The 21,639-nt window shown below is 31.5% G+C and overlaps 2 protein-coding genes across 2 annotated transcripts in view; one reads left to right on the forward strand and one right to left on the reverse strand.

Annotated features, from left to right (window-relative positions):
- The window catches only part of LOC134695782 (uncharacterized), a 179,998-nt gene that overhangs the window by 82,163 nt on the left and 76,196 nt on the right, over nt 1-21,639 (forward strand). The window lies entirely within an intron of this gene.
- Nucleotides 10,051-21,117, reverse strand: LOC134698132 (uncharacterized). Its single transcript, XM_063560422.1, has 2 exons — nt 20,923-21,117; nt 10,051-10,984 (listed from the first exon to the last, which is right to left on the reverse strand). The coding sequence occupies exons 1-2, from the start codon at nt 21,044-21,046 to the stop codon at nt 10,344-10,346; spliced, it is 765 nt and encodes a 254-aa protein (XP_063416492.1). The 5' UTR covers nt 21,047-21,117; the 3' UTR covers nt 10,051-10,343.

A 21,639-nucleotide genomic window follows, 5' to 3' on the forward strand; every position in this document is an offset into this window, starting at 1 on the left:
TCCCCTTATACCTCTAGCCAATGTAGAAAAGTAAATGCATAACAATACGCACATTAAAATTCAGTTCAAGAGAAGTCCGAGTCTGATGTCAAAAGATGTAACCAAAGAAAATAAACAAAATGACAATAATACATAAATAACAACAGACTACTAGCAGTTAACTGACATGCCAGCTCCAGACTTTAATTAAACTGATTGAAAGATTATAATTTCATCATATGAATATCAGGCACAATCCTTCCCGTTAGGGGTTTAGTATCATACCGTCATAACATATATGAGATGAACATAACCCGTGTCATGCCAACAACTGATTTTTTAATAAATGTGTTTAGTTCCGATGCAAAGACCCTATAAGTGAATCAATATTAACGCCAAAATATGCAATCTTTTATGACCTGACAACAGTATCGTAACTATATCCCTTCTTATTAAGTCTATTTGTTAGTTTCTGAGGTGAATACTGACATTTTTCTGCTTTATAAAGAATATTACCATAAAAAATTAGATGTGAAATACCTGAACGTATAAGAAGTCTGCATGTTGAGCTATATTTACGAATAATGTCCTTATACCGATGATAACATTTAGTAAATGTTTGACTAGTTTGTGATATCGAAAACCCTGGTGTAAAAAAAATTCAGTAATACATAAATTTCTCTCGTTAAAATCTAAAACATTGTTACATACACCAGCGAATCGTACACGTTGAGATATATAAACATCGTAAGATGATGGCAAGGGAACGTCACCATCTAAAAATGGATAATTAACGATAGGAAATGAAAAATCATTTCTTTTCTCATAAATTTTAGTATTAAGCTTTCCGTTAGTGATATAAAAATCAAGATCGATGAAAGGGCGGTGTTCATTGTAAGTATTAGCTTTTTTTATGCTCTGAAGAAATCAAAACAAACGAACTATCTTTCAATGAATTCTCAATTTTATTGTTATTTTCAGTTGATTTTTTGTATGTGTACACAAGAAAAACATTGAAATATGTCAACAGATGGAAAATATTATTGTAAAGAAGCGAGCACCACCTTTTGTTTAATTTAATTTTTAATTTTACTTAAATTGACCGACGAACAGAACATTCCAAAAGACAAATTAGGAAACACTTCTTATTGCTTTGTGTCGAAAGGAATTTGTAAGAAATTTACAAATATTACTGTTTTTTTGTCTTGTATAATGTTTTCGTATATGACCCTGCATACTTCGTGGTCATCTTGTTGCGCAGGGTCTGAATGCAGTCTTCTTCGACACGTTTTCCTAACAAATTCCGCCTTTTTATCATTTCATATCATACTAGAAGTGATAGAGCATTTGTACACTAGTTTACTTTAGGACTAAATTTCAGAAAGAAATGTTGCTTTACCTTCGCAATCAAAAAAATTACCAAAAGGGCCACTGAATATATTAGATTACTTAAATGTCACAATTGGTCATTTTCGTGGTGAATAAGTTTTTAGTCTTTTTCACAGGATATTGCCTACAGCATTTAGCTTCCTTTAATCAATTTGACTATCAAAAAAAGATGTGGTATCATTGTCAATAAGACAACTGTCCACAAGACACTTAAATGACACAGACATTAACAAGTTATATTTAGATTGTTTCAATCAATTTGATTAGCTAAAAACTACAAATGTTGTCAGACATAACGCCATAACTAATTGTATGGATAATGTGAAATCATACTCTCTTGCCAGAATCAAATGATATATTAACAATATGACCGGAATTGCGCTTTACAATCTGATATATAGCTGCTCCGATGCCATTAGTCAATCCCTATTCAAAATAGCACAGCTAATAATAAATTAACATATATTAACCCCATAACTAACAGTCTCATAAATATTGTCAAATACTTTTTTCATTTGTTTTTTTAAATGTAGTTTGAATATAATATATATATATATATTTATATGGCAATCGCCAATGGCAGTCAGCAGGGTTAAAGGACATCAGTTGTTCGACCTGTTAGTCAAATGCGTTTTGTTCAAATATACTTTTTAACTTTTTTGGTCTTTTGGAAAATGTTGTTTGTGCTGTATTTAGACCCTTCTACAACGAAATTTGTTTTACATGCACACGTATAAACATTGCAGTTTATATCCAACGCATTCATAGGTTTGAACGTAGTTTTCAATTTAGACTTGTTTATATTTTTTCGTTTGGGCTTGTGTCATATTTTCCCTCCGGTTTATATGATCCGTTCATCATATATTGACTCTTAAAATTCAAGAGTCTATCTAAAACTGAGGGTAAATTATATATGGCCTTCATAATACCGTTACGATTCCTAACATTACTGATGAGACATTTATTGTCGAAATCCGGATCTGGTGTACTAAAAAAAATATCGACATCTTATGTGTGTGGCATAACATCATGGCCACAAGTTATTTGTTTTCTGTTTAGTATTAAATTTATATTAAGATCCATTTTGTTACATCTTGTGATCAATCTTATTTGGCAATCGCCAATGGCAGTCAGCAGGGTTAAAGGACATCAGTTGTTTGACCTGTTAGTCAAATGCGTTTTGTTTGAATATACTTTTTCACTTTTTTGGTCTTTTGGAAAATGTTGTTTGTGCTATATTTAGACCCTTCTACAACGACAGTTGTTTTACATGCACACGTATAACAATTGCGGTTTTTATCCAACGCAATCATAGGTTTGAACGTAGTTTTCAATTTATACCTGTTTATATTTTTTCGTTTGGGCTTGTATCATATTTTCCCTCCGGTTTATATGATCCGTTCTTTCTATATTTAATCTTAAAATTCAAGAGTCTATCTACAAATGAGGGTACATTATATATGGCCTTCGAACTACCGTTTCGATTCCTAACATCACTGAAGAGACATTTATTGTCGAAATCCAGATCTGGTGTACTAAAAAAAATATTTACACCTTATGTTTGTGGCATAACATCTTGGCCACAAGTTATTTGTTTTCTGTTTAGTATTAAATTTATATTAAGATCCATTTTGTTACATGTACATCTTGTGATCAATTTTATTTGGCAATCGCCAATGGCAGTCAGCAGGGTTAAACCTGCAGTTTGGCTGAGAAGCACTCGAAATCTAGAGATTGGTCGAATTACCAGACCCTTTGTTTACTACTGTTATCATTTAATTACTTTTCAGATGCTCCAGTTTTTACACGTTACATCCTGAAAATATATACTTATTTACACAACAGAATTGGTATTTACTTGATTTTATTTAGACTATAGATATCCCGCTAGCTGCTACTTGTGGAATATCGCTGACTGGACCGGCCTTCAGTACATCCGCTTTATACGTATTTGTGTTGATATCGTAGTTTAATGATAGTATTATATAAATTAATTAATAAACAGCATATACATGCATCGCAAAACTATCATTGTTATAAATTATTGTATTTACAGACAATCACTCTATTCGAAGCATGAATGGTGTATATGTTTTAAAATGCGACGATGTTATTTTTTTTTATAAATCATCAATTGTTTTCATATTAATAAAATGTCAACTTTCAACTCTCAAATATACATAGCAAATATACATATTTGCATTATACATGTTATATAACAAGAACTTATAAAATGAAGTGCTCTGCACGTAGTTAGTAAATAATTTCGATCTTACAACTATAATAATATGAAGTGTTGTGTACACACATAAGAGATTGTGTGTGTAAATAAAAATCTATAGAAGAATATCACTCTTAAATTGGTCGTAGAAGTTTTTCTTCATTTCGAAAAGGGAGAGAAAATGATGATTTCAAATGATATAAAATTATAAATTAAAATAAAAGACATAAGACTAGCAAAATGTATTGGAAGGGATGACGAAATAACAAATCTACAAACTACTTCACAGAAAACTAGTGCCTGAAGAATATCAATCCTGCCAAATGACCTGTAGTGATCGGAAGAGTTTGATTTTGAATTATACATTTGAAGATATTTGATATAATACAGCATTTAATATTTAAAATGAAATATTGCTACAGAAAGAAAAGTATTATACTATTAAGTTTTCATGCAATTCGGTGATATCTATATTCTATACATTGTTCCTTCTTACATGCAGTATTGCATTACGTAGTTGATTTGTTTCACAGTTATTCTTTATACGTTTTCACTTTTCTCCTCGATCCCTCTAGATACCGTATTACGTCACTAGCAACTTAGTACTGGTTTAGCTTAATACATATTTTGACATGAGCGTCACTGATGAGTCTAATGTAGACGAAACGCGCGTCTGATTTACTAAATTATAATCCTGGTACCTTTGATAACTACTAGCACACTATACTGTAACTATATATTTATCGTAAGAACTATCTAAACATGTGGTATTTACACTATAGTGGCCTATCACTGTGTGCATGTCCTCAATACCGTTAGCATTAAGATTAAATAAGCTACTTTCATTGGTCATACAAAAACAAATGCCAACAATAACAACTTATTACCTTTAAATGTGTTTTATGAATTTATTTCAATCTTTTATAATAAATTTCATGTGTTTTGGAACCTTTAAGATGTTTTCTCAGCACCGTTCTGTGATAATAAAGGGGATGTAACACCTCTTCTAACCGTGTTATGAAATACGTCCCGCATAATAACCTAATATGGAAGATACACGGTCTCCACGGGAGGAAGCATTTAACCAACCATATTCCTTGAAATGTAAAGGTGGTAGAATGCATATAATTATCGGATTATTTATTTCATTTATTGCAACGACCGTCACGCAAATAAATGTTATATATATGTTATTTGTGTATATTATTAGGTTCATGTTTACACATACTATTTCTATATTGATGTTTATATTGCTAGTTAAAGACAGTAACACATACATTTTTGAATCAATATTAATTTCATCTCTGCTTACAATAAATCAATGTGCATTACATTAATTTGAAGTATTTCTATCTCAAAATATGTATTAAGCTAAACCAGTACTAAGTTGCTAGTGACGTAATACGGTATCTAGAGGGATCGAGGAGAAAAGTGAAAACGTATAAAGAATAACTGTGAAACAAATCAACTACGTAATGCAATACTGCATGTAAGAAGGAACAATGTATAGAATATAGATATCACCGAATTGCATGAAAACTTAATAGTATAATACTTTTCTTTCTGTAGCAATATTTCATTTTAAATATTAAATGCTGTATTATATCAAATATCTTCAAATGTATAATTTAAAATCAAACTCTTCCGATCACTACAGGTCATTTGGCAGGCTTGATATTCTTCAGGCACTAGTTTTCTGTGAAGTAGTTTGTAGATTTGTTATTTCGTCATCCCTTCCAATACATTTTGCTAGTCTTATGTCTTTTATTTTAATTTATAATTTTATATCATTTGAAATCATCATTTTCTCTCCCTTTTCGAAATGAAGAAAAACTTCTACGACCAATTTAAGAGTGATATTCTTCTATAGATTTTTATTTACACACACAATCTCTTATGTGTGTACACAACACTTCATATTATTATAGTTGTAAGATCGAAATTATTTACTAACTACGTGCAGAGCACTTCATTTTATAAGTTCTTGTTATATAACATGTATAATGCAAATATGTATATTTGCTATGTATATTTGAGAGTTGAAAGTTGACATTTTATTAATATGAAAACAATTGATGATTTATAAAAAAAAAATAACATCGTCGCATTTTAAAACATATACACCATTCATGCTTCGAATAGAGTGATTGTCTGTAAATACAATAATTTATAACAATGATAGTTTTGCGATGCATGTATATGCTGTTTATTAATTAATTGATATAATACTATCATTAAACTACGATATCAACACAAATACGTATAAAGCGGATGTACTGAAGGCCGGTCCAGTCAGCGATATTCCACAAGTAGCAGCTAGCGGGATATCTATAGTCTAAATAAAATCAAGTAAATACCAATTCTGTTGTGTAAATAAGTATATATTTTCAGGATGTAACGTGTAAAAACTGGAGCATCTGAAAAGTAATTAAATGATAACAGTAGTAAACAAAGGGTCTGGTAATTCGACCAATCTCTAGATTTCGAGTGCTTCTCAGCCAAACTGCAGGTTTAACCCTGCTGACTGCCATTGGCGATTGCCAAATAAAATTGATCACAAGATGTACATGTAACAAAATGGATCTTAATATAAATTTAATACTAAACAGAAAACAAATAACTTGTGGCCAAGATGTTATGCCACAAACATAAGGTGTAAATATTTTTTTTAGTACACCAGATCTGGATTTCGACAATAAATGTCTCTTCAGTGATGTTAGGAATCGAAACGGTAGTTCGAAGGCCATATATAATGTACCCTCATTTGTAGATAGACTCTTGAATTTTAAGATTAAATATAGAAAGAACGGATCATATAAACCGGAGGGAAAATATGATACAAGCCCAAACGAAAAAATATAAACAGGTATAAATTGAAAACTACGTTCAAACCTATGATTGCGTTGGATAAAAACCGCAATTGTTATACGTGTGCATGTAAAACAACTGTCGTTGTAGAAGGGTCTAAATATAGCACAAACAACATTTTCCAAAAGACCAAAAAAGTGAAAAAGTATATTCAAACAAAACGCATTTGACTAACAGGTCAAACAACTGATGTCCTTTAACCCTGCTGACTGCCATTGGCGATTGCCAAATAAGATTGATCACAAGATGTAACAAAATGGATCTTAATATAAATTTAATACTAAACAGAAAACAAATAACTTGTGGCCATGATGTTATGCCACACACATAAGATGTCGATATTTTTTTTAGTACACCAGATCCGGATTTCGACAATAAATGTCTCATCAGTAATGTTAGGAATCGTAACGGTATTATGAAGGCCATATATAATTTACCCTCAGTTTTAGATAGACTCTTGAATTTTAAGAGTCAATATATGATGAACGGATCATATAAACCGGAGGGAAAATATGACACAAGCCCAAACGAAAAAATATAAACAAGTCTAAATTGAAAACTACGTTCAAACCTATGAATGCGTTGGATATAAACTGCAATGTTTATACGTGTGCATGTAAAACAAATTTCGTTGTAGAAGGGTCTAAATACAGCACAAACAACATTTTCCAAAAGACCAAAAAAGTTAAAAAGTATATTTGAACAAAACGCATTTGACTAACAGGTCGAACAACTGATGTCCTTTAACCCTGCTGACTGCCATTGGCGATTGCCATATAAATATATATATATATATTATATTCAAACTACATTTAAAAAAACAAATGAAAAAAGTATTTGACAATATTTATGAGACTGTTAGTTATGAGGTGAATATATGTTAATTTATTATTAGCTGTGCTATTTTGAATAGGGATTGACTAATGGCATCGGAGCAGCTAGATATCAGATTGTAAAGCGCAATTCCGGTCATATTGTTAATATATCATTTGATTCTGGCAAGAGAGTATGATTTCACATTATCCATACAATTAGTTATGGCGTTATGTCTGACAACATTTGTAGTTTTTAGCTAATCAAATTGATTGAAACAATCTAAATATAACTTGTTAATGTCTGTGTCATTTAAGTGTCTTGTGGACAGTTGTCTTATTGACAATGATACCACATCTTTTTTTGATAGTCAAATTGATTAAAGGAAGCTAAATGCTGTAGGCAATATCCTGTGAAAAAGACTAAAAACTTATTCACCACGAAAATGACCAATTGTGACATTTAAGTAATCTAATATATTCAGTGGCCCTTTTGGTAATTTTTTTGATTGCGAAGGTAAAGCAACATTTCTTTCTGAAATTTAGTCCTAAAGTAAACTAGTGTACAAATGCTCTATCACTTCTAGTATGATATGAAATGATAAAAAGGCGGAATTTGTTAGGAAAACGTGTCGAAGAAGACTGCATTCAGACCCTGCGCAACAAGATGACCACGAAGTATGCAGGGTCATATACGAAAACATTATACAAGACAAAAAAACAGTAATATTTGTAAATTTCTTACAAATTCCTTTCGACACAAAGCAATAAGAAGTGTTTCCTAATTTGTCTTTTGGAATGTTCTGTTCGTCGGTCAATTTAAGTAAAATTAAAAATTAAATTAAACAAAAGGTGGTGCTCGCTTCTTTACAATAATATTTTCCATCTGATGACATATTTCAATGTTTTTCTTGTGTACACATACAAAAAATCAACTGAAAATAACAATAAAATTGAGAATTCATTGAAAGATAGTTCGTTTGTTTTGATTTCTTCAGAGCATGAAAAAAGCTAATACTTACAATGAACACCGCCCTTTCATCGATCTTGATTTTTATATCACTAACGGAAAGCTTAATACTAAAATTTATGAGAAAAGAAATGATTTTTCATTTCCTATCGTTAATTATCCATTTTTAGATGGTGACGTTTCCTTGCCATCATCTTACGATGTTTATATATCTCAACGTGTACGATTCGCTGGTGTATGTAACAATGTTTTAGATTTTAACGAGAGAAATTTATGTATTACTGAATTTTTTTTACACCAGGGTTTTCGATATCACAAACTAGTCAAACATTTACTAAATGTTATCATCGGTATAAGGACATTATTCGTAAATATAGCTCAACATGCAGACTTCTTATACGTTCAGGTATTTCACATCTAATTTTTTATGGTAATATTCTTTATAAAGCAGAAAAATGTCAGTATTCACCTCAGAAACTAACAAATAGACTTAATAAGAAGGGATATAGTTACGATACTGTTGTCAGGTCATAAAAGATTGCATATTTTGGCGTTAATATTGATTCACTTATAGGGTCTTTGCATCGGAACTAAACACATTTATTAAAAAATCAGTTGTTGGCATGACACGGGTTATGTTCATCTCATTTATGTTATGACGGTATGATACTAAACCCCTAACGGGAAGGATTGTGCCTGATATTCATATGATGAAATCATAATCTTTCAATCAGTTTAATTAAAGTCTGGAGCTGGCATGTCAGTTAACTGCTAGTAGTCTGTTGTTATTTATGTATTATTGTCATTTTGTTTATTTTCTTTGGTTACATCTTCTGACATCAGACTCGGACTTCTCTTGAACTGAATTTTAATGTGCGTGTTGTTATGCATTTACTTTTCTACATTGGCTAGAGGTATAAGGGGAGAGTTTAGATATCATAAACATGTTTAACCCCGCCGCATTTTTTGCGCCTGTCCCAAGTCAGGAGCCTCTGGCCTTTGTTAGTCTTGTATTATTTTAATTTTAGTTTCTTGTGTACAATTTTGAAATTAGTTTGGCGTTCATTATCACTGAACTAGTATATATTTGTAAAGAGACCAGCTGAAGGACGCCTCCGGGTGCGGGAATTTCTTGCTAACTGTTGGTGACCTTTTGCTGTTTTTTTTTCTCTTTGACACATTCCCATTTCCATTCTCAGTTTTAAAGAAGGTCAAACGGTACGTTATATATTGGGTAAACCCATATTAAGTTGTTCGACAGATTAAAGTTTAATCACGGAAAGCTACCAAAAATACCAGAAGAATGTAAACTCATCATATTATTGAGAGGGTAAGTTTTCTATCTTTTTTATGTATACGTTACATTTTATCTGTGATGAGATTTAAAACCCTTAATTGAAGCAATTTCGGGGAAATTGGTCATTTCTCACTTTACCAAAATTCTTCTCTTCGTCTGGTTGGAATTCTTGTCCTTAAACAACATTATTCATTTAGCAATTATATGTTTTGAGACATTTGTCACACAGGAATTAAACTGTACACAAGATGCCATAATACTATTTATATATACATATGATGTCTAGCTTGTTTGTATTGTGTTGGTTACCAGTTACAATTATTACCCCATGATCATTGGAAAAAAAGCTTAATACCAAAAAATACGCATCTCCAAGTAATGTTGATGTTTATGTTTGAAGTCAGAAATTCATAAGTGGTCGTTTTCATTACATCTTAGAGAATATAGGTACTGTAGATTAAACTTTTTAATATACTTTGTCATATCTCTGTCGAACCTGGACACAATTTTCCTGATATATTAGAATTTGACATAGTAAAATGTCTGTTCTTTTTAAGTTCTACTATTTCCCTGTGTTAATTTTTAACAAGGTATATATTTTTTTTTATTATGAATTTTTTTATGCAAACACACAACAAACAAAAGATATATAAGTAGGTAAAACGAAGTTTTTGTAGTAGGATACATGAAGCACCGTAAATATATATATATAAAGTAGACACAACCTGGTTTAAGTAATTTTCTGTTAAGGATGTATTTTTCCCAAAGAAAGATGGGGATGTAGAAAATAACCTAAATAAACTGCAGTTATAGTGCAAGGAAAATAATTAAGAGTAATCCTATTCCGAAATAGATGTCTAGCTTTAGTATGTTTCCAGTGGAGGACAAACAGCAGGATGGTTCTTCACAGCATTTGTCTACACACCCATTATTCTTCCATGAGCAAGCAGATGGATTTTTCTTATAACAACAATCAACCGGACAATTTGCCGAGGTTTCTCCACTGTCACACTTTAGATTAAAGCAAGTATCAGGTAAATCTCGAAGCTCCCGCTTTCGTCTGTTGTATGACCTCTGGCAATGATATTTAAAACATCGTGCATGCGCCCAACAAAAGCCAGGAATTTTATATAATCCTCTCAACCCCGCAACGCAAAATGCTCGTTTTTTATTTTGGCCATCGCAATCACCACATCTGAACTCCTTTTGAAATTTGGCAGCATTACCAGTGCCTTTGTCTACTCCACATTTATTACAGTAGCTAGTGCTGGAAGCGGATTGGTAGGTTTCACCGTCGCAGGAAGGAGTATAAGACGGATTGTTACTTTTACAATTATTGCAGCAGCTATACCAGTGAAGAGTAGATTTTCCACCCCAGTTGAAAACTTGGCATCTTCCCTCTGCTGCTTGATCACCAGCTGCACGTATCGATCGAATATTTAAGAGATCTGAAAATTGAAGTAATGAACAATTACAATTATTTACACACTATACTGAAATTCATAGCATTTGATAAACGATTTTCACAACTATTCATTAAAGGGGCATATTTGTCAAATTCGGATAACCGATTTAGCTAAAAATCATGATGTATTTACAAAATACTAAAATATTTATCCGAAGTACCCAAGTTATTATGAAACTATTAACAATGCATGGATTCGTTATAATCTCTCACAATCTTGTGCGCGTTTTTGAATGGATACTATATATTCAATAATCGAGAAATCTCTGACAAATTCTGTAGGTCATATAAATATAAATATAAAAACTCGGACAAGCATGTGACATATTATCGCACGAATTCAAAGATGAGTGACACGATTAGTAACAAATGCAATTTAGATACCAGGATTGAAATGTTTTATATGCGCCAGTCGCGCTTTTCGTCTACAAAAGACTCAACAGTCAAGCTAAAAAAAAAAGAAAGGTAAATGGCCAACACATGCACGAAGTTGAAGTGCCTGAGGACCAAAAAGTTTGCAAAAAAAAAGCTGCAGTAATCTTTTCCTGACGTAGAAAAGCTTTAGTATTTAACCCCTATTATCTGTAACAATGAACGATCATCGACCAAAGTTCGACACGGGTGGTTACCGATTTTGATGAAACTTACTGACATCAACCATTGACATAAATTAAGAAAAAAAGTCTATACATGTCACCCTGAATTATGTATGGTTACCATGGCAACAAGCTTTAAAATGTAGCAAAAAGCTGATTTTTGCTATTCTTGGCTTACAATCACTTATATACAGCATACTATGTTTGATGCAGTTTATATCATATCAAGTTCTTTTGATTACTTGTTGAATGACATTTTTACACTTTTTCTGATATTTAACTCAAATTGACGTTCTGAATCTAGGTGAGTAGTATGAATTTTAGAATATTCTAATGCAATAATGAACCAACTGTCTTCCTTATTTATGCAAACACGCATCTATTCCTTAAAAAAACTAAATAATAGCTTTTATTGAAAAAGATTGATATTTTTCATTTATGCAAAAACATTTATAGGGCTAATTAGATTTTTTTCATAAAACATGAATAAAAATGCTATAAATTGCCTAATATCTACAAAAGTTATTTCTCTCTAAAGAACCAAAGTTAAAAAATAGAAAAAGTCATTTGTTTATCTAGACAATAATGGAGACAAAAGTATGTACCATGTTTTGCCTTTTTTAATCAATATCTTTTACACTGTATATCTAATTTTTAAATATATCTATATTCATGTTTCATAATGGCTTGTCAATTTTATAACAATGATAAGCCTTCACTATGTTCACAGGACGTAAAGGTCATAAAAAACTTGAGGGAACATGTGATGATAACTTTGATGAACAAGTTGCTGTTTGTACAGAATGTGGTCTGCTCCCGTCACCTTCATGTAATTTACAAATATAGTCAAGCCTTTGTTCAATGTTCTTGGAAAATGTACTTGGAAACGTTTTAGAAATGCGAGGTTGTAAATTAAGAATCAATTGGGAAACAAATATACCATATCCATGCTCTACATAAATGGTGATACATATACATCGACTATTCATTATAGGAAGATTGATGTCATTTGGTTTAAATAACTCCTCTTATCTGATTAAAGGTTCTTTAATACACATGATACATGCAAATTTGTACACTTTGTAAATACAGGTGTTTCTCAAACCACGCCTCGTATGGGATGATACATAATATTTATAGAAAATTAATTTTGTTTACGTACTGGTTCCTAGAGAAATAACTTGGGAATGTTACCAGTAAATATAAGTATGCATATTGGTCATACGGTGGTAATCCTTAAGTCAAGGTAGGGATGGGAACGAATTTTAGTGTTAGTTTGAACACTTACAAGTTAAGGCATAAAAACATTGAAAATATGCCACACCGCCTTTTATTGTGACCTATGAAAAAAAGTAGTGCATATGAACTTTCAATTATTGATATATATTTTTTTAAACTTCATAGTAAAAGTGGTACAGTTTTAGCTGTAAAAGGAGTTCCTATTGGAAATTGCATTGATTCTTTAAATAATCAAGAATCCTCGATTTAACTTTTAACAAATCTGATGACAATCTGATAACACTTGGAGAAAAATATATCCTAAATTTTAATAGCACACGGAAAACTTTCATATCTCATGACGAAAAGAAGGGCGTTTCTCGTTTTTTAGCTCATCTGGCCACAAAGGCCACTTGAGTTTTTCTCATCACTTGTCGTCCATCGTCCGTCATCCGTCGTCCGTCATCTGTCGTCCGTCTTCGTAAACTTTTACAAAAATCTTCTCCTCTAAAACTACTAGGCAAAATTTTACCAAACTTGGCCATAATCATCATTGGGGTATCTAGTTTAAAATGTTTAAATGTGTCCGGTGACCCGGCCAACAAACCAAGATGGCCGCCATGGCTAAACATAGAACATAGGGGTAAAATGTAGATTTTGGCTTATATCTCTGAAACCAAAGCATTTAAAGCAAATCTGACATAAGTCACATTGTTTATCAGGTCAAGATCTATCTGTCCTGAATTTTTCAAATGGAAAACCCGTTGTTGGGTTGCTTCCCCATAATGGTAATTGTTTGCCGTTTTTGGTTATTATCTTAAATATTAGTATAGATAGAGATAAACTGCAAACGGCAATAATGTTCAGCAAAGTAAGATCTACAAATAAGTCAACATGATCAAAATGTTCAGTTGACCCCTTAAGGAGAAATAGCCCTTTATAGTCGATTTTGAACAACTTTTTGTTCATTTTTGTTTACAAAAATCTTCTTCTCTGAAACTACAAGGACAAATTAAACCAAACTTGTCCACAATCATCATTAAGTTATCTACTGTAAAAAATGTGTCCGATGACCCCGCTTGTGAACCAAGATGGCCGATATTGCTAAAAATAGTACATAGGGTAAAATGCAGTTTTTGACTCATAACTCTGAAACCAAAGCATTTAGAGCATATCTGCTGTGAACAAAATTTTTCATTAGGTCAAGATCAATCAACTCTTAAATTTTCAGACCAATCGGTCAACTTGTTGTTGGGTTGCTGCCCCTGAATTGGTAATTTTAAGAAATTTTTGCAGCTTTTGGTTCTTATCTTGATTTTTTTTTAGATTGAGATAAACTGTAAACAGCAATAATGTAAAGGAAAGTAAGAGCCACAAATAAGTCAGCATGATCAAAGTGGTCAATTGATCTCTTAAGGAGTTATTGCCCTTTATAGTCAATTTTTAACAATTGTCATAAATTTTTAAAATTTTGGAAATTTTTACAAAATATTTTCCATTGTCACTTCTGGGCCAAGTTCATTATAGGTAGAGATAACTGAAAGCAGCAAGATTGTTCAGTAAAGTAAGGTCTACAAACGCATCACCAACACCAAAACACAATTTTGTCATGCATCCTTCTATGTCCTTTGCTTAATATGCACATAGACCAAGGTGAGCGACACAGGCTCTTTAGAGCCACTAATTTTTTTAATTTTCCTTGCTAAGATGGCAAAATTTCATTTGTCACATAATGTTATCAGCTTTAAAATATTGTTTTAGTAGTTTAACATAAGATCCAATGGATAGTACATACACATGTATTCCTTTGGAGAACTACTGAATAGAATGAAACCAAACAGGTATGTCCTTATGATATGATGACCAAGTGTTGTCACTTTGTAGCAAATTAATCATTCAATATGGCTTCTAGCGGGGAACTTAGTTTAACAAAGAACCTTATTTGAAATAATTACAAAATGGTCTTTTGAAGAATCACTGATTGCTATGAAACCAATGGGAAATATTTCGAAATGTCTTCGTTTAGAAATCCGGCAGATAGATTGAAACAAAAAATAATGTATAATTTTTTGTTGAGGTGCAGAACAAGTGTTGTTTCTTTGTACTGATTTGTCATACAACAAGATAAATGCCAGGAGATTGAGTAAGTTTAACATGATAGGACCTTAATGCATACAAATACTAAATTCTTGAGCACCACTGAATAGATTGAAACCAAACATTATATGAATGTGTCTAATGATGTGGTGACCAAGTGTTATAACTTTGTAGTCGATCCGGCATATAAGATGACTGGAAGCAGAGTACTTATATCATCAATTTTACATACACATGCGTGTTCTCGAGGAGCACGGAATGGAATGAAAAGAAAAATGGCACAACTGAACAAAATTCTTCTCCTTTTGATTATAGTACGAGGCCAATTTTAACTAAATTTGGACTCTATTATTATTAGGGTATCTGTTATGATTTGTATCTATTTTTACATGATTTCAAAAACCAAGTTAGAATTAGGCGAGCGACACATGCATTCGAGAACCTCTACTTTTTAGTGTTATATTTATAAGTAAACATGCATTTACCTAACTAAAATGATCATGATAGTCTTGAAAATCTTTTAACGGTGATGACGAAGGTCCGAACAGTTCAAGAATTTTCTTCACTTTCTATACAATTATGCAAGTTGGGTCAAAGCATGATAACATTTTTCTGCGGGTAAACTTATTGCTATTCACAGGATTCGTTAAATTTCACTTCGCAAAACCTAACGTCAATATGGAAACACCAAATGTTTATACGATGTCAATATGCCGCACACCTGCTTGTACCATTTCCACTGCTCTATCACGTTCATTTTGTATGCTTTTTAGATGTCACCTTCTATCACCTTTGTAAACCTGTGTTGCCCTGATATTGAGTCACCCTCATTAAATTCAAAATCCATGTTAAGACGACATAAATGTGGTTCCGCTCAAAATTCAAAAATACGCAAAAATGACGTTATTTTCCGGTAAAAATAAAAATAAAAGTGCAGGTAGAGTACATACAATCTAACTTTCTTTCATCTTGTAAAAGTATTAAACCATTTGACTTTTCTACACTTTATACAAGTATTCCACATCCATGAAATTGACTATGAGGGTCGATTGAAAAAAAAACTTTACGACAAAAGAGATGATTTCAACTTTCCAATTGTGAACTTTCCATTTCTAAGTAGCAACATTCCAGCAGCACCTGCATACGGTGTATATATCTCCCAATTGATACGACATTCCTTCCCTGCATTTGCTATCATGGTTTTCTTGATAGAGGGTTGTTTCTCACAAGGAAGCTATTAAATCAAGAGTTGCAAATGGTGGATTGAAATCACGCCATCACGAGTTGGTTGACCGTTATGGAATAAACGTTTCACAAATGATATCGGATATGTTCCTTAAGTCGTAACTACAATTCCCTTCCCTTTCATAAATGTGACCTACCGAATTAGACTATTTACCGGATTTGTTATCTCATACAATGTAAGCAACACAACGTGTGCCACATGTGGAGCAGGATCTGCTTACCCTTCCGGAGCATCTGAAATCACCCCTAATTTTTGGTGGGGTTCGTGTTGTTTATTCTTTAGTTTTCTATGTTGTGTCAGGTGTACAATTGTTAGTCTGTTTGTCCATTTCATTTTTAGCCATGGCGTTGTCAGTGTTTTTTATTTATGAATTTGACTGTCCCTTTGGTATTTCGTCCCTTTTTAACATACAAACTTGTGACTGTTTTCCAACATTCAGCTAGTCGCAATACATAATCATTTGGTAACAAAAATTATTATGTAAACAGTTAAGGTATCGTTTCTTTATTTGGCTAGTATTTAGTAAAGCTCCAACGTACTAAACACACAATTGACAATGTGAAGGATGAAAGTGTTAGTGCTTCCATTGAAAATTTCAAAGCAGCAAAACTTAAACGCATGGGTTTTGGAGACGTCGATCATTGTCTGTCTTTTGACGAAGCTGACAAAAGGAAACTAAATACTTTATTATATCTATAACCAAGTCAACCACTTCACCTATAGAATAAAAGATCAAATCGATATTCACTTGTTTTTTGTCGTAGAAGAATGGGAAATATGCCACAAAATCCAAAATATTTTTTTTCCCTAGGCTTAAATGCAAGTTTGTTGAACAAACTTTGCAAGGGCTGACGATAAACTATTGCTGCAGTGAACGACTTCCGCCGGAATAATGCCAGAAATGCCTGTTCTGAATATTGCCCTAAATAGAATGCAAATATATTAAATGGATGTGGAACTATGACAAAGACCAAAAGATCAGCTTGATGAGGAGGACCCTACATGATATTATAACATTACTGTGGGCGAAAAAAAAAAACGCTTGTCTGAAATTTAGACAAACTATTCGTGCTACCAGGGCTATCGTTCTTACAGAAGCAAGTAATGCACAAATAATGACTGTTACTGGATATAAATCAGTAGCAGCACTTTCCTTGAACCAGCGGCTTGATAATGATGATAAGATAGTCGGTAACAGACGTTACCAGAAAGCATTAACGTTAATTGTTGGTGAAGCATCATCAAATATTCGTGCTTTACCAAATTCAAGTTTTACAGTGCCTCGTAAAATAATGTCAATTATTCCTTTTTCTACATTTCTACTTCTACCGAACAGGAAGTAACCCAGGCACGAGTACACACCGTAGTTGCGTTACTTATAAAGTTGGAAAAAATACTCTCTATTCATCTGCTAAACAATAAAAAAAAAACGCTTTTGTCATCCATTTAGTGTACCCTTGCCATGCACTACTGTTTAACAAAACATTTGAATGCAACCTGACAAGCAAACAGTGCACACTATTTCAACGAATAATTGCAAGGTGTAAATCTAAATGAACTGTGTACTGCTTGTCCTGAAACTTCCTTACATATAAATTCGTACTTCAATTTGTCCACAATTTGTAAACAACAGATCCGTTACTATAGTTTGTGAAACAGACTGACTTCATTTTTAGCAGTTAAACAGATCTGATTGTAATAGAACATAGTTTTATTTTAAAATTTGATTAAGTGCGCTCGGGGCCGTTTCATTTATTTAATTTCATCTTGTTTTATATATTTCATATTTACATTTGTAAGTGTTTTCTGGATATTATAATCATTCTTTTGCATCTTTTATTAATTGCATTTTGTATGAAATATTATAGTTCTATACATAGTAAAAGAGTTAATTTAAAATATGAATCCTCACTCCGTATAATTTTGTAGATAAAGAATACCATATTTTTATTAACTAATTTCAGTTCGTCAAAGATTATGTACTGAATAGAATCAAACTATATACCTAAGCTTAAGGTCTTTGATATAGGTATTTCGCAAACTTTTTTATTCTGATGACGGTACTCGTTTTTTAATGATAAGCTCTTTACGTTTTTATTCTGAACTCTTAGTGTATAAAATGCTGAGTCAGCATAACATTCTTTACAGTTTCGAACAACTGGTTAGTTACGGTTTTTTAGCAATCGGAGTTCAGTGGTAAAGTTTGTTGATTTTTTGCGTATGCTAATTTTAAAAACTTTTTTAATTTCACTTCGTTCAATTTCCGAGGTTTCATTTTATCAAGATTTCGCTGTTTTGTGTTTGAATAGGCACATATATGACACACCTAGTTTCATAAAACTCTCATAGAATATATATTTCTGTTCCATGATACGAAAATTAAAAAACAATTAAAATCGAGGAAAATAATTATTATTATGAATAAGGTGTGCATGATTTAATAAATTTTGCTTTTATAAGTTAAACGTTATTCTACGTATTCATATACCTATTGTTATATTCTAAAGCTTGTACGACAAACTGCCTGTGTTTTATATATTAACAAGTATTTATAAAACATATACTTGAGAAATTAAGTCTGGTTCTAGAATGAACATTATAAACTTCAATATTTTAAAACGATGTCAATAATGTTATTTTCGTCTCTCTGTATTATATATGAAATCAACGTTTTTCATATATGTCATACATATTAAAAGGTGAATGAAAATTAAAATCCTTAAGGAAATACAAATTGTCTGAAAGATCCTTCTCTTGTTAAACATATTACTATTGTTTTAAAACAGTTTAAACAGGTGACACATGACTTCTGTTACATTTTATGGCATAGGTCATACGAGCTGAATACGTTACAGTTATCGGTTGATTAAAGATATTAAAGAACCTTTATGCAATTTAAGTTTGTATATCTGGTTGCTTTGAAAACAATTGTACTAACAAAACTAAAAATAAATAAATTTTGTATAAAAATAAAATCAAGGCGCAAAAAATGTATTTTCTTTGACACAATTTAATAGTTATATCGTGGAAATTCTTCTGAAGTTCTCTCAAAAATCACTATGATATTTACAGTAATTTGTATATGTTTCTGATTTGAGCATCATTTATATATTTGTCTTACGTTCTTTATCAAAATGCTCGTTATCGTAGGCATCACTAGTCCTGAATTAAACCAATATGTGAAATAAAATTTAACTTGTATGATAATTTCCGTAAAAATACTGTTAACTTGTTGTTGTTGTTGTTGGATGACCAAATTAAACATATAATTTTGTTGCATTTGCATTTATTTGTATGATGAATTTGTACTTGCGGTACGAGTTTTGGTCATTGTTGGAGGATATACGGTGATTTGTTAAGATCTATTACAGCTAAATTCTTCTGCCTTTATTTTCTAGTTATTGTTCGTTTACATGACAATAATACGACCTATTCTTACTTTTTAATATTTCGACATTGATTTTACATTATCACTATCACTGAATTGTCTACAATCAAGATAACAAATACAATTTACTAACAAACTGAACTGACTGAACTGTTTATTGTTCCAACTTTTCAGATGAAGTTTAGAACAAAATGAAAGTATATATAATACATCATTAATTCATAAGTGACAATTTGCAATTCAACTACCTCCTAAACTCCATGCGCCCGTCTTGTAAGTGCGAGGTTTAGCTAGCTATTAAACCAGGTTTAATCAATCATTTTTTACATGATACATAATCTGTACCCAGTCAGTAATATGACAGTCGTTATATATATGTTAACTACTTTTTATTCCGTACATGATAGACTACGGTATGTTTACTCTTACCACTCTATAACTTAAAATGATACAAGCGCATTATAATACAAGAAGACAAGAATTTATAACAACAACTCACAATGACAGTCTGGAAAGAATAAAAGAAATTCATTAATAATTTTAAATGATCTTTAAATATCATTGAGCACATAAATGTGTAATAAAACTTCAATGCATTTATTGTTATTTTATTGTTTTTCCTGTTGAACGATTGATTGATTGTTTTTTTTGCACCACTTGCACCACTAGTGTGCTTCATAGTAGGAGTAAGTTGTTATTGGTAGAGATGAGAGAAGCGGGAATACATAGAGAGAACCTCCGACCTGAGGTAGGAAAACTGATATACCTAGTCAATTTGATAGGTTCGAATGATATGACCACTGCAACGTACTGATTTTTACTCACAACCTCATTGGTGTTAGGCTATTGATACAATTGTTCGTCTTCTTTGATCAATCCGACAGCAAGGGCCCCTTTTTATATGCAAAACATGAGTTATATTTCAAGACAGCGTTAACATTAATGTTCCTCATCAAATGTAATTGTTTTGAGTTTCAGAGTTCGAATTAAAATATTTTCTTTAGATTAAATTAGATATTTGTATATGTTAGATAAGCATATGAATTATAATATAAACAAGAACCAGCTTGTATATATCTTGGTTGTTGGAAGGCCGAAATCATTATACAATACGGAAATTTTATCTTTTGTTGATTAAAAAATAAAGTTAAATGTGAGGGGCAAATAAAAACTTCAGGCTGTTTTGTTGAATGTTTAATAAACAAGAGGTATTTAAATTGTTTTTAACTTAATGAATATGTAATTCCTCAAACAGATTTAATTTCATCAAATAGAATAAAACCAACTTTTTTTTTCTTAGAAGAACGATATATAAACACAAACTTTAACATGATAAGAAAAATATATAAAAAATTAATTTGCTAACGTTAACATACCTGTACTGTTTTCAATTTTGTTTGAATCATCCTCAAATGATGTGTTTAATCTTTTGAACCCTTTTATAAAACCAGGTTTGAAAATCAACATACTAAGCAAAACAGTGCACACTAAATTCATCATCTTTGAGTAGAAATATCACAAGAAAGATGATCAACTGTCTTTAAATCTTAATATCCGTATGACCCTATTTTGCCAAGCGGCGTTTAAAATGGCTTAATATAGTTGTAATAATCATATATGTATGACTATAATGATTTACAACTTAAAAGCTACCTTTAAATAACAACTTTTTAGAAAGAGTTATTTCTTAGGCCTAAATTGTGTTTTAAACAAGACAAAGAGTTTAAATAACAGGTTTGTGACATCAATTAAACAAACCTTGAATCGTTCCTAACGTAATTTTGCGCCTTATTAAGCTAAAAGTTTTTAATCGATAATCAAAATTGATAATATATTTTGGAAAATACAAATCAAGTTGACGAACAAACAGTGAAGAAATTGCAAAAAATATAAGTCTTGCGAAACTGTGAGCATTTACATGTTGATGTATTTCTGATATAAATATTCCTTTGTGACATTTTATCTATCAAATGTGCTTGCTCAAAACTACATAATACGTGTTTGACCTAAATCTCTAAAAGCCAAAAAACAAACCAACAAAAATAAAATAAAATAATAAAACAATCAACTAAACAAAACAAAAATATAAAAAC

This window comes from Mytilus trossulus, chromosome 14, assembly GCF_036588685.1.
Source record: "Mytilus trossulus isolate FHL-02 chromosome 14, PNRI_Mtr1.1.1.hap1, whole genome shotgun sequence".
NCBI lineage: Eukaryota > Metazoa > Mollusca > Bivalvia > Mytilida > Mytilidae > Mytilus > Mytilus trossulus.

Coding starts and splice junctions, on each gene's coding strand:
- LOC134698132 (XM_063560422.1), bottom strand. CDS start 21,046: ATGATGAATTTAGTGTGCACTGTTTTGCTTAGTATGTTGATTTTCAAA. Junction 10,985..20,922: donor CAAAATTGAAAACAGTACAG/GTATGTTAACGT, acceptor TTCAATTTTCAG/ATCTCTTAAATATTCGATCG.